The sequence below is a fragment of the Agelaius tricolor genome, unplaced genomic scaffold, assembly GCF_023055355.1.
Source record: "Agelaius tricolor isolate 1412-34295 unplaced genomic scaffold, bAgeTri1.0.p SCAF_16, whole genome shotgun sequence".
In the NCBI taxonomy this organism is placed as follows: domain Eukaryota; kingdom Metazoa; phylum Chordata; class Aves; order Passeriformes; family Icteridae; genus Agelaius; species Agelaius tricolor.
Window position 1 is genome coordinate 9,281,004 of NW_027269276.1, and position 13,944 is coordinate 9,294,947.

General features: G+C 38.9%; 1 protein-coding gene across 4 annotated transcripts in view; it reads right to left on the bottom strand.

Moving 5' to 3' along the window:
* ADAMTSL3 (ADAMTS like 3) overlaps positions 1-13,944 on the bottom strand; it is a 170,481-nt gene that overhangs the window by 32,856 nt on the left and 123,681 nt on the right. For all 4 annotated transcript variants that reach the window (XR_011681472.1, XR_011681471.1, XM_071441394.1 and 1 more), the window contains exons 16-17: positions 7,767-8,053; positions 880-1,009 (exon numbers count right to left, since the gene is read on the bottom strand). Coding sequence is in view for 2 of the 4 variants with exons in the window: in XM_071441394.1 (XP_071297495.1) it covers positions 880-1,009; positions 7,767-8,053 (417 nt within the window). In the remaining 2 variants the exon portion in view is untranslated. The remainder of the gene's footprint in view (positions 1-879; positions 1,010-7,766; positions 8,054-13,944) is intronic.

Here is a 13,944-nt window from a genome sequence, read left to right on the forward strand (position 1 = left end):
TAAATTGGTAACAAGCAAATGCTGAATTTATTAACGATAAAGCAATAAACAGTCATTTTCAGACAAATTTCACTCCAGTATTTACCTTTAGAGTGCTTCTCTTAAAAACAGCCTGTTGGCAACCTGCTGATGTTTACATTGATAAATGTAAATATGTAAATAGACCTTTCTTATATTTAGAAAACTTCCTTTAGATGCGTATGTTTTCTATAAAACATCCCGTTCCTGTTAACTTGTTCCCTACATTTAGCAAGAGCAGGTTCCTGCAAACACATAGAAACAATTTTTAAAGGATCTGGGATGTCGGAGATCAAAAATGGGTAAACAAGTCAGAACACATCAAAATTTCACATACGGCCCTTTCAAGGGATCAAAAGACCTAGAGGTTTTCTGGGATTTAGACTGGGTTTTTTTCTTTCCCCAGAATCTCCAAATAAACATAAGAACTACATGAGGCTACTAAAGAAGCATTAAATTGAGGTGCATTTAAATCATGATTTCATATTTTTTTTTAATTCAGTAAAGATAAAAAGTGAATATCCTCAGCTTTTATTTTGTGAAATATCCTCAAAATTTTCCTTCTACTACTAGGAGAGTTAAGGCTCTTTTTCCAACTCTGGCAGATATTCAACGTGGAAGAGATTTATTTCAGAAAATGTCCCCTATTTCATCAGTGAGATATGAAGAGTGGAAAAGGAGTGAACAAGACCAAAAAACCACCCCAATCCCAAAACCTTGTTGAAAACGGAAGTAGTGAAATTCCATCCCGAAAGCATGACCACAGCCCTGCAACCTGAACCCTTTCTGAGAAAGGCAATGTTTATTTAAGTCCCATTAACCCCTCCTTTGCCATCACATAATTCCATTATTCCAGGGTACCTCGGGGGGCAGAGCTTCGTGTTGCAGGTCCGAGTCATCGGGGGTGGCCTCTTGGAATTGTCACACAGGCTTTCACTGACACCTTGTTTTGTGTCCATGTGCAGACACATGGCAATGGCTTCCTGTGTGCCTGCATTTGAAAGGAAAACACCCATGAAACACTGAAGATGGAGGAGATTTCTGTCAAGCTTGCTCTTGAATAATAATCAGTAAAAAAAGCACTGGATTAGATAGCAGGCTTAAAAGTAACATCTCAAGCAAAAAGGAATGCAGAGACAGTTTATATATTTAATACTCAAAAGATATTTTTTAATGATATCTTAACTTCTGTGATATTTACAAGTCATCATTTGACATTCTACTGCTCTGAAAACCAATAAAAACCCAGGCTTTTCTGTCAAGCTACTATCAGAGGCTGCATCCACTAGTTCTGTAATGATCCTAAACCAGCTGCTACTTCCATTGCCAAAACTGAGGTGAAAGTGATTCCTTCTCACTTACCTTGCCTTTAATAAAAACCTAAAGATCTGCAAAAATTGTTATAAAATGCAGAAAACTTGCAAAGCTATAGTCAGGAGAAATGTTCTATGTTTAGTCAGCCATTCTCAGTGGCCAAGAGATGCAATGGTTTTGCTGAAGGCAGCAAATCTGACCCAGCCTAGAGCTTTCCTGACTAGTTACCATTCTTGGCACCTTCTGATCTGCAGCTCTTGCTACCTGGATCTTATTACTAAAGCATGGAAGATTACTAATGCTCAAATTTCTATGAGCAAAATGAAACGTAATATAAGTTTCCTTTAGAACAAGACAGCTTAGTGAATACACATTCAGTGAACTACTTCTATTTTAAACTTGTGCAATTATCCAATTTTATATATCATATTTTTTAGTATGAAAGCCTTGCTCAGTTTCAAAGCTCACTCACATGCACATAAATTACAAGATGGTTGTGATGTGCCTGGGGGATTCTGTGTATCAGGGTTGTTCTATACAAGCAATGCTAATGATCCAAATCCTACAGAACAAATGAATTGAAATCATAAAATACCTTTATCGTTTCCAAGTAAAAATAGCTCTTGAAGAGCCAGTTTAATAGAATTTAAATTCCATTCCCTTTTGTCTTTCACTTATCTTCAGTAATTTTTGTAAGGATATTGCTGACCACCAGCCATTTTAATTCCAGTGGGCTGGAATAGCTGAGACAGGAAGTTCTACCCCCAGGCCAACATTTCTCTCCTGTACACAAGCACTGTCATTTTTTCATAAACCAAAGATGTTCCTTCCATCTATAAGCAATTTTGATTCAGTCCAGTGTGTTAGCCAGCCCAGGCCACAGTCCCACTTAAGCCAGTCCAACTACTTCAGACACCTCAGCAGGGGTAAACCAGTAGCAATTTTCAGAATAACACAAATTCCAATTTCTCTCAGGCTCTCTGGTACACCTTGAGATCCCCTCTGGGACTCATTTGCAGTTCAGAAAGCCCTTGTTATATAAATGTTTTGACTACATCTACAAAGTGATGAATTTTTATAGAACAAAAGAGCTGACCTTAAATATGATTGACAACCTATTCAGTTCTCTTCAATCAAAGTATTGATAATTCTGTTAATGTAGAACATACACACATTGTAGGAAAACTACTTTACTAGTCAGGCTGAGAATAAATATTTAACAACAAATACCATGATGGCAAAACAGGCATGAAAATGCCCAAAGATGACAAAGCAATAAACATAATTTTTCTTATAGAAGTTGGGGAATCAAAAGCTTTCTTTGAAGTCAATCCTCAAGTGTTTGCTTAACAGGAGCAGCTTCCCTTTCCCCTTACATAGGAAATGCACATTTGACTGTCTGCAGGAGAGAAGGAAGCATTTAGGGTTGGGTTCTGACAGAAACAGATTTGCCTTACCAGACAAGTAATAAAATCCATGCCAAGCATCCATACAATCTATATTTTAGGTCATAATCTACCCTATGCTACCACACTTTAGCTTTGCTCCCTGTGTTGCTGCGAGAAAACCTTGCTCCAAGGTGATGCTCTGGAGCAGGTTGTACCACATAGAATTGTCTTAACATCTCACACAAAGGAGGGGAATGAAATTAAATTCCCCTCAGACCATCTAAATTGGCAATAATGTCATGGGAAATTTTTATGTTGGTGTTATGTAAGCTAAACTGGCCAGCCAAATGAACAAGAGGCATGTCATAGCAGGTGATGGGGTCTGTCTACAAATTGGCACCTGGAGTTCATTAAGGGGTTCCTGCCTTGCAGCAGGACCTGTAGAGCTTTAATCACATTAAGAGAAGAAAATGCTGATATGTGGTGTGTTTTTCATTTGACTGGAGTACAGAGCACAAACTGCATTAGCAATTCTTCCCCACAGGGGCCTCAATGAAAGGAAACTTGCACCCTGTTTTGATGCTGTAAGTACAAAATGGATACTAAAGAGTTGTTAAAAACCCACCACGAAGTCCTTCCTGTTCCTTCGTTCACAGTTCAAGAACTCTATTCAATAAATAACTGCACCTAATTGATGTTAAATTTGCTTGAACTTAACTGTCAAAATGTCTTTACAATTAATCAGATTTCTCACCCCAAAGTATAATTTTCCATTAGCTGGGAACTTCAATTGCTGATAAACTTATTCTATGTCGATTGGAAAATGGAAAAATCTATTATTCAAACAAGCAAAGTTTTATATGTATGACTTTCTTGGCTTATAATATAAACATAGTAGATAATTTAACTAAAACATTATGTATGCAGCAGGGAGCATTAAGTATTTTTACAGTAATCTGATGCACTATTGTAGTAATTACCCTACTATTCAGTGAAATAGAATATTTTCTATTTTAACCCAGCATTCAAACCACATACATTTACATTCTTCTACAATCTTTCCTGTGCAATGAAATACACAGTGCTTGAAGCTGTTTTAAAAGAGCAAAATGCTTGAATTAAGCCCAGAATTTCTCTTCCTGCATTTTTAAAGTACAAAGAAAATGGGGGTGGAAAGTTACTGCACAAATGTTAAAAAGGTGAATCTATTCTCTATACCTGGAAGAGGAAGAACATTTATTTACATCAGACAGTCTCAGTTTGGTGGCTTCTTAAAAATATTTACTATAAGCTGAAAATAACTCAGAAGAAATGCCAAATTCTACATATCCTTGAGCCTCTTAGTGCATCTATTTTATACTTCTGTCAGAGAGTAAACAACATCTGCACCTAATGAAACAAATGACACAAGTGACCAGCTATCAAGGTGACTCCAACAAAAGCTGAGAGCAAATTTTCTCAGCTTTATATGTGAGTCTCTGAACGGTCATTGTTTTTCTTAGAACCCTTAAATTTGGCTAGAATCCATTAATATTCTAAGAATCTCAGGTTTCTCATAAATAAAATGGTAAACTTTGAGCTCTTATGGTCCAGACAAAAGCCTGAAAACACAACTTGACTGCACTCTGAAGTTACCAAAGCCACAGAGGCTATAGAGGAAATAACAGGAAGTGCATATGTTATTTATTGCTTAATCACATTATTTTTAGGCCAATGTAATGACTTTAGGTGGCCCAAATAACCATTTTTGAAGCATATAGAGTACTACTACTAATAATAATTACATTTAACCACCAAAATCTTCCTCTTGCAACTAAACGTATATTTAAACAAGAAAATGTTCAGAGATCTTTAAAGTGAAAAGCATCCCTTTAAAATATTGTTGAGTAGTAAATGATTGACAACACTAAAGAAATGCTATAGATTACAACAAAAACATTTCTCTTCAGGCATATTCTTTATTCTCATAATGATTATTAATTCCCTACTGATAATATTATGTAAATTAAACTTACATCTGGGGCTCTCACATCACGGCCAAAGTTCTTCAGATTGAAAAGAACACAAAAACAAAACCAAAGAAACCCAAAAAAACATTCGGGGAAAATGAAGGCAAATTTTGAGATCCCCAAGCATGCAGCTGGCTTATTTTCAGTTTGGGATTTCTTCAGGCACTGAATAAGAAACCAGATCTTTAGATTTCAGACTGGTTACAGAGCTTCCTAAGGGTATTAAAGGTGATGTCTGCCTATGACTAATAGGCCTCGACAACTTTTATTTACACTCATGGAAAGACTGATCAAGGAAGCATTAATTATGCTAAGAGGCATAAAACAACTCAGCTGCACTCAAAAACCTCAACTTGTTTGGCTCTTTACGTGCTGTGTGAGAAGCCACAGAGGTTTGGTGCAGAAGGCACATAAGTGACCCGAGACTGGGGTGACTGCTGCTCTAGAACTGGAAAGATGATGTTTGATAACACCTTGCAAATCACTCTCTCTAAGTCTAATACCCAAAAAACCCAATGTTTCCATCTGCATTTTTTCATCTGCTTTGCACAGGGACCAGAGGAGACTGAATTACAAGTCTAGTCTGTGTGAGGATTAAAAAAAAGGTGCAAGTGACAAGCTCTGAAAGAGAGATTCGGACTTTGCTCAAATATTGGCCATAAAAGCTTCCAGCCTGCTTAGAGCCTGCCGAATTTTCCCTCATTCAGAAAGAGTTAAGCACCAAGAAACGGGGGCAGGGAGTTCCAAGGATACAGAAATCCACAGGAATTTGTTTTAACAGCCACTGCTAGATGCATACATACTAGAGAAAAAGTACCTAATATAATTTACATTACACTGGGTTATTCCAAACTCAGACAACATTTATTTCTTATAACGAAAGAGTTCATCTAATTGAAATGAGATTTGAACATAAAACTTAGCAGAAATGGATCAGCTCCTTTGAACTACACAATGGAAAAATAGTAGACAGTGAGATCATTAGCTAGTACATTGCAGTGAGCTGGAAACAGAAGAGATGTCTGGTTCCCTTAAAACTATTTATCGGCAGGTAATTTTTGGTCTGTTTGAAAGCCTTTGCCAAGGCAGCCAGAAGACCAGAGCTGATAGAAAGGAAAAATTGCCTTACTAGCACACCAATATGGGGGCTTCTGAAGCTGCTCATTGATAAAACACCCTGACAACTTCCCACATTTCCCAGGAGCATCACATAAGGAAAATGTCTAGACACAGTACCAGTGATACCACAGAAGTCTTAAAAACACAAACAGATATTGTCTTTCAGACTTCTTCAAGTGAGTCATTTCCACTGCATAGCAAACAAATTGTTAGATTACTATGAACACCTACAGGACAATTCTGGGTCAGGGAATCTCACAAATTCATGAAAGGTCAGAAGTTAAGAACAGAGTTCATGCTTGGCTCCCTCAGGAACAAAATTTAAGCTGAACACAAGATTCTGCTTATCAGTCATTTTGAAGTTCCTTCCAATGAAACTGCTGTGTTCAGTGCAGACTCCTTAAATTACCATCAGTCTGCACACCAAGTGCAAGTTTTTATGGGGATGCTTTTGCAAGGACAAACTCACCTTTGAAGATGCAGAATGCAATTGCAATATGTGCAACAGCAGGCAAAGACGAGAGATTATTTCAGCCTACATATCTGATTATGTCCTCAAAATTCAAAAACCTTGGAGTTTTAGAACACCTCTGGCAAAGACACTGGCTAAAAAGCAGTAAAGTGGATTTAAGATGGCAAGAAAATGGTTGTATGTTACAAAAATCAGTTAAGACACCATAACTACAAATTTAGTATTAATGGAGGGGTTGTTCTGGTTCACAGCACAATTTCCTTATTTCTAAAAACATTTCTCTTATTAAAATATGAAACAGAGTCACTCAGCCACAATAGCTGTCACTACCATCTCATGCTGCTACAAATACATTTGGACTACAATCTCTCCTCCCTAGCCATGGTGTCCACTGCAGGTAGTGCAGGGAATGGGATGCTGCAGCTTTTGTGATCACAGGTGCTGTTATACCTATGGATCAACCCCCTCAGTAAGCAGCAGTGTTAAATGATAAAGGAGGCACTATCAGTCACTTACCATGCTGCTGATCCCATTCTGGGGCATCCCTCCCAGCTTCTGCCTTCCAGCTCTGAGCTGGTGAGCAGCACCAAGAAGGGAGGCTGCTGTCTGTGAGCTCTATCTCGCTCCCCACTTCCAATTGTTTCTGTTTCCCCTTTTTCTACATTTTTTATTTCTTCTATGGGTACAACTGTCTTCACTTCCCACTGATGTCAGCAGTCCTGTCATATATAGGTGTGTTCACAATTCCACTGCCTCCACTTAACACTTCATAACTCACTGTGCTCAGTCCCAAAGTACAGTAAGTAGTAGCAACACCAGCAGCCTTGTCTGGTAACATGTACTTAGGACGACAGGGAGATTCGATTACATCCAGGCAGGAATGTGCCTAACTACTTGCAGACAGATGTATGGCACAGAGCTCCAGGCAGTGATACAGAGCACCCAGACCCAAACCAGCTCCTGTTTGATCTCCACACCAGCCAGGCTGGAAGCAAGTCTCCCTAATTACAGCTATGTATTCCCACTGTTCTGCAGAAAATGGCAGCTTTTTGGAAGAAAAGGAATAAACATGGGAATTTTTACTCTGAAACCGCACAGTTTTGGTTCCTAGGAAAAGGTAGATCATCTAAACATCTCCACCACTGATGTATCAGACATACTGGTACCACAGAGGGCCTGGCAGCTGACACTCCTGCAGCAGCAAGACTAAAGCAAGTTGCTATATCAACTTCCTGCACCTTGCTTTACCCAATAAGTGTTTGCCGAAGGAAAGAAAATAGTTTGAAATACTCTATTGATAACCAAAAATATGTTAAAGCTTGTAGCTGCAGGTTTTCCTACAGATCAACATAGTTACTTTAAGGTAACACTAACAGGAGATGCAACAACACCAAACAATGCCAAATTCTTACAACTCAGGATAAATTAAGAAAAAATAAAAGGTACCTCCAAGACATGTGGCTGAGCATGGGGTGAACCCAATATATTCCCAGTCATACATCCCAGTGCCATCTTCAGCACGAGGAAATTCTGGCGTGTAGGGGACAGGATCACTGTCACAGGAGGCCTGGTGACAGACCCGTTCTGTGGGTGGCCTCTCATCCTCACATTCCTCCTCGGGCAGCTCCACCTCGGTCTGAGTGAAGGCGAGGAGGATCCGGCACTTCACCTCTCGCACCTGGATGCCACTGCCACACGTGGCACTGCACGGGGACCAGGGCTCAGGAATAAACCTGCAGATGATCACAGCACTGTCATTCATTCCATGTAATTGTGTGCACAGCTAAAACACAGCCAACACACAAAAATGGGTGGTTGTACACTCAGCAGATAATACATCATACTGACGCTTAAATAGAATGCACAATCAAGTATCTTAAGTCTCACACTTGACTCTCACATCCCAGACCATTTACCAAAATTCATACAAGATGATGTAGGAAAAGAGGAGAAAGAATCATGAGGATCAGGGAGAGCTGTATCCTTTGCTGAGGAAAAAGGAAAACACTTAAATCTTTTCTCAGTCTCTTTCAAGAAAAAAGGAGAAACTCCAGGAAGATGCATCTGTACAATAGAAAATAACTCCCCAGATACACAGACTTGGACATATGCCAAAAAGTGTATTTGCAATCTGCTTAAATCTGAGAGGTCCTCACCTTATGTCATACTAATAATCAGCAACCAGAGAAGAGAAGCACTTTTCAAATGGAGCCAGTGCACACCACTGCAGGCTCATCTCTCATCTTCAGTAAAGAGGTCTAACCAGTCTACAGTCCATCATTTTTATTAGAAAGCATTTATGCTCCTGATGAACTACAGTAAAATCTCGTTTTACAGGTCACAAATTTGTTATAATATTCTCTGACTTTGAGGGTCACATTAATATCTGACAGTAATTTTCAAAATGGCACTAGAGACAAGGAGTTGGATTTCATTAATAAAGTTATCCTGGGTGGCTCTGGGGTGTACTTTATGAGAAGTCAAATACAGAATTTCCTAGAAGTTTTTTTCCCCAGGAAAAGGCTGCAGTTGGTCTTTATTATGTGTCCAAATGTAACTGATGATCAAAACACCAGTGGGACATATAGGAGGATAATTTGACCAATGTTAAAAATGTATTTGGAAAAAAAGATCCAAATTAGGATTCAAAGATTTGGCCCTTATCTTGGATAAAGAATTATCTTTCCCTTACTGCAGGAAAGCTGCCCTTACAAACATAAGAACAGTTGTGTAAGACAAAAATCAGTATTTACACTCTGCATACACAGTAAGCAAAGAAAAATGTCAACAGTGTGGTTTGATTCTGTGCACAGTTTATCATCTTGCCAATAATTTCTTGCCAGTATACACAGAGGGAGAATCAAATAGAAGAAAGGAGAACAGATGGCTGGATAACCTGTAAGGATTCTCTAAGTCAGTCCTTGGGATAGTCACCAAGGCTGTGATTGGGACAGAGCCCAAAAGTGACTCTTCCTGTGGAAAAGACTGTTCCCATTTCCAACAGAGGTTAAAAGATTAACTGGTTATTCTTTAAGGAGATATTAATGAAATAACTTTAGAGCTCTGCTACAAAGATCAATATATCTAAGCCCATCAAAATTTCTTTGAGTTCTCTCAGAATTTTTGTTAGAGCTCACTGGTCCTCACCAGACTTCAGGAAAAATCACATTATCCCCAGCTCCTCTTGACACCAAGAGCTCCCAGTGCTCATCCCTTCACAAGTCTGAGCACCTTCCTAGATGGCCAGATTGATGTTATCAAGGATGCTATCAGAACACTGCATGGCTGTGTCCTGCAGAGATCAAATCTGAGCAAATGCCAGGTTAGGAGCAGCCCAAGAGCCCACTGAGTCCATGGTGGGGTCAGTGTCCAGATGCCTCTGATATAAACTCTAATGACTATTTTGTGGAAAAGCTGCAAAGGAGGGCTTTCTCCTACCCCAACAGATAAAATCAGCTTAATCCTGGAACATCAGATCTCACAGTCCTTTCAAAGACAGCCATGCAAACTACCTAGGGTGGCAAAATCACCCTCAACCAATGAAATGCTTAAGCATGAGCCTAACTTTAGCATATTAGAAGACAACAGGATGACATGAGTTCAGAGGGAAACATGTGCTTAAGTGCTTTATTGGATCAAGGCCAGCATGCATAGGCTTAACAGAATGATTACTTTCTTCTCCTTCTGTGTAAAAGAAAAAAATTAGGTCCATTTATACTTATGTACCTAATTGGAAAAATAAAATTGAAGGATTTTTATAGTTGAAAATAGTTGGTCTTCTAACCATACCTAAGTTTATAGTCTGAAAGTAATAACTTATTTTGGTAAAAGCATGACAGAAGCATACCAGAAATAAGTTAGTTTTGTGTACTGTAGTTGAGTGCATTTAAACATTCCAAAAATAATGTATTTCAAAAACATTCTTTTGAAATCCTGTATAAATTAAAGGAAATTTTGAACCACAGTAACAATTTCACTCAGCAACCAACTGATTTATAAAGAAACTCAGAAAATTCTAAGCTTTTTTTCCCTTGACTTATAGCAAGAATTGCTATATTAGAATTGAGCTTTTCCTGATGAATATTAGTGTCTGGTATTTTTTCAGTGAAGTGCAAGATAAAAAATGAACACACAAAATACTTTTTATTGTACCTTGGCATTTGTTAAACTAGTCTTGTGACTATTTACCTATTGAAATCCTAAACTATAAAACTTCTCCAAGGATGATAATGTTTAAGTCACACTAAGTACTTTCAACAGATGCCAATGGAGACTGCTAGTACAAAAGCAGAGCAAGGAACTGACTGAACACTGAGAGAGCTGATTTTTATCTAAATTTTGAGTTCAGGCAGATGGGGCTTTTTTTAAATTTTCCCTTTGTCTTGAACATGCAAAACCAAAGCCTGTGACAGGTCATTAAAGCAAACTCCACCAGCCTCAGATGTGAGGTATTTTGGCATTCACAGCATACACATGGTAATGCTCTGGACAAAATACTTCCCTGAAGTAAACTCAGTCTGCCTTCAATGGGCACACACTCAGAGTCATCTCAGGTCAGGATTAGGGAGCATCAAAGTGCTTGTACTACAAGGCTTTGTAGATCATCAGCAATTTATGAGAATTATGATAATAATGCACAAGATAGTGGTAACTGGAAATTTTCTGAGATCTTTAGGTTTGTTGATGAGACTCCTCTTTTTATTAAAAAAGAAAAAGAAAATAGAAAAATGCAAATTTGATCAGGTACAACTTTTTATAATCAGCTTTTTTACCCAGTCATTCTTCCCAATGCTACATGGAACTAAATTTCTCCTATACCCATCTGAGCAGGTATAAGTAATGAAGACACTTCAGATGCAGTGGAGGGCATGTCTATGCTGCAGTGTTATCAGTATAGCACTAATGGAAATGTGCATTCACCTGGCACATGCTGTAAAAGCAAGTGTAGGATGACCTGAGAAATGAAGCAGTGACCTAAAGTAATGATGATTCAACTGGGACAGTGCAGTCCAACTCAACCAAATTAAATCTGAACTGAAAACTGAACCCAGTGCAGTCCTCTGCAGCTTACTGAAGACTTGGAAAACATGGTGTCTCTTAATTTTTAATTTTCCTCATGACGATAGTTCTTGCTTTCAGTTAAGACAGGAAATGCCTAAATAATGAGAAAAAAAGGCAGCTCCAGCATTATTTCCAGTCCAGTCCTAATGCACCAAGAGTCCTGGATAAAAGTCTAAAGAAGCATCTACAATGTGGGCTCTTCCTGAGCAGAACTTCCATGGTGCTGGCACCCTACCCCTCCCTGCAGCACCACCCTTGTCTGCCCTGAGCAGCCACACTGCTCAGTTGGGCATTGAGGTTCTATCAGCCTCAAGGGTAACATGTTGGACAAAATCACCAGCCCATTTTCAGAGAAGGAGCTGTGAGAAATGGGTAATTCTCCATCACCAAAGGCACAGGGGGGACATGTCTGTGAAAATGACTCCAATGCAATAAGTAGGAACCTTTATGAGAAACACTGTATTTCACATCAAATTTTAGCTCATATTGCTGAAAAAATATGTCAGTTTTTGAAAGCATTTTAGTTTTTCCCTAAGCAATGACAGAGAAAGGCAGCTGAGGTGTCTATTTCTTTAACTTACAAGTAATAAAAAGGATGCAAGAACTTGCTGGAGCTTCTCTGCGAATCCCACTGTAACTAAGAAGGCTCGAGGGAAGAACATTTAAAATAATGATTGGTATCAACTGTCATCACATTCCACAACTGAAAACTAAAAAGGTCAGACCTACATTTTTCTTGGCCTCACTTTAAGGACAGTCATTTTTTATTTTGCTAATAATAAAAAAAAGAAGCTTTTGAACATTCCCCCTCTATGTAAATTCAGGACACCAGCCGTGGTAGACCACAGAGGCAGAAGTATTTATCTTCCACAAGCTACTTTTGGCATATCCATCACTTGTGGGTTCTAAAACACAGCTGCATTTATTCTCTTATTCATTATCAACTAAAACATCACACGAAAGCATAGAGAGAAAGTTGTCATAAAAGGATGGACTAGAAGTTGAGACTTCATATTGTGGTTTAAATTTGGATGACAAGAGAACAACTAAAATTAAAAGTCATTGCATTTTACTAAGGAAATCATAAGTCTCTCGCTAGGCAGAGGTGGGCTGTGAGTTATCACTGTGCCATGTCTAAATTACAGAAAACAAAGTTAAACAGATCTGAATCAGAGGGAAATCTTGTTATAATTTATTCTGGGAGAAGGAACAATTTATTGTCAGTTTCTCTTTAAATCTTAATCCCTGCCCCAAAAATCTGACTCTGGCTGGAAAGGACCAGAGCAGTTTGGGCATGAGGTTTAAAGCACTGATGGAGAAATTCTCTGGTTGCAAACCATTATTGTCCACATGACCCACAGACAATCTGCAGATAGGAATGAAGTCAGGCATCAGCTATTTCTCATCTCTCCTTACCTGCCAGCTTCCTTGGAAGAATAAAGAGAAAGCAGTTGGGAGCAGAAGACAGTAAAATGAAACTCATGGGGAATCTGGCTGCAGTGCTAGAGCTGGGTCCCAGGAGGGCTCAGCATGCCCAGAGTGGGGTGCACAGCCCCTCAAAGCACCTCAGCACAGAGCGGGGTGAGAGGAGCCAGCAAGAAGTGCCTGGAGAAACCTTTCAGACTTAGGTGAAGATGCTTCTGGAAATTGTGAAGGAAAGTCAAAGAACAGGATGATGCTCATGAATGAAAGATGGAAAATATCTAAGTCTCCAGAGTAAGTGGAGAAGAAAAAGGCCACAGTGGAATATATAATCCTATATTCATTTGTCTAGAAAGGATGAATAACTGCTGTCATTGTCAGGACAAGGCAGCCCATGACAAAGTTTCCAGCTCAGCTCTGTTCCATTCCACATCTCCTCTGAACCAGCAGTGCTTTGTGCCTGCCAGTCCTCCCTGATTGTTCTGTCAGACTGATGCTGGAGGATCCTAAAAACCCAGAAACTGCATTAGCTCATGGTTGCCACAGCAGGACTTTGTAATGCTAGAGATAATTTTCTTTATAGCTTCATGCTGAATCCGCTCTAGAAGTGACCTCATGTACCTTCACTCTGCTATCCTGACACTTAAAAGGCACATTTGATTGCATCATCCCCCTTTGACAATCACACTTTATTTTTATATCTTTGCTACTACCCTGTCTGAATTCAGGGCCACTGCTTTGGAGAGTGAAATAACCCCTCACAGTAGGTTGACACTTGACTTGAGAGGCTCGAGCAGTGAAAAGTTTAAACTACAGTCACCATAACTATATAAACACCTGTTTGGCAAGAGGTTTCTTCTGTGAGTCATTGCAGGTGTAAAGATTTTATTACTCATGGTCACACCTGTTGCTGCATGTGTGCCAAAAATCAGGAATAGTTTGATGGAATAAGAAAAATAAGCATAAGGTACACTCTGCTATCAGAGCAATATAAATCCAAAGCAACTTCATTAAGCTCATCTAAATTATTTCAAACTGACATTACTAAAAAAAAGTGCAGAATTCAACACAGAACAATAAAATACCGTTCAAAATCTTACCTCATACAAAACTAATACTTTTTTATAAATTTAAATACTTT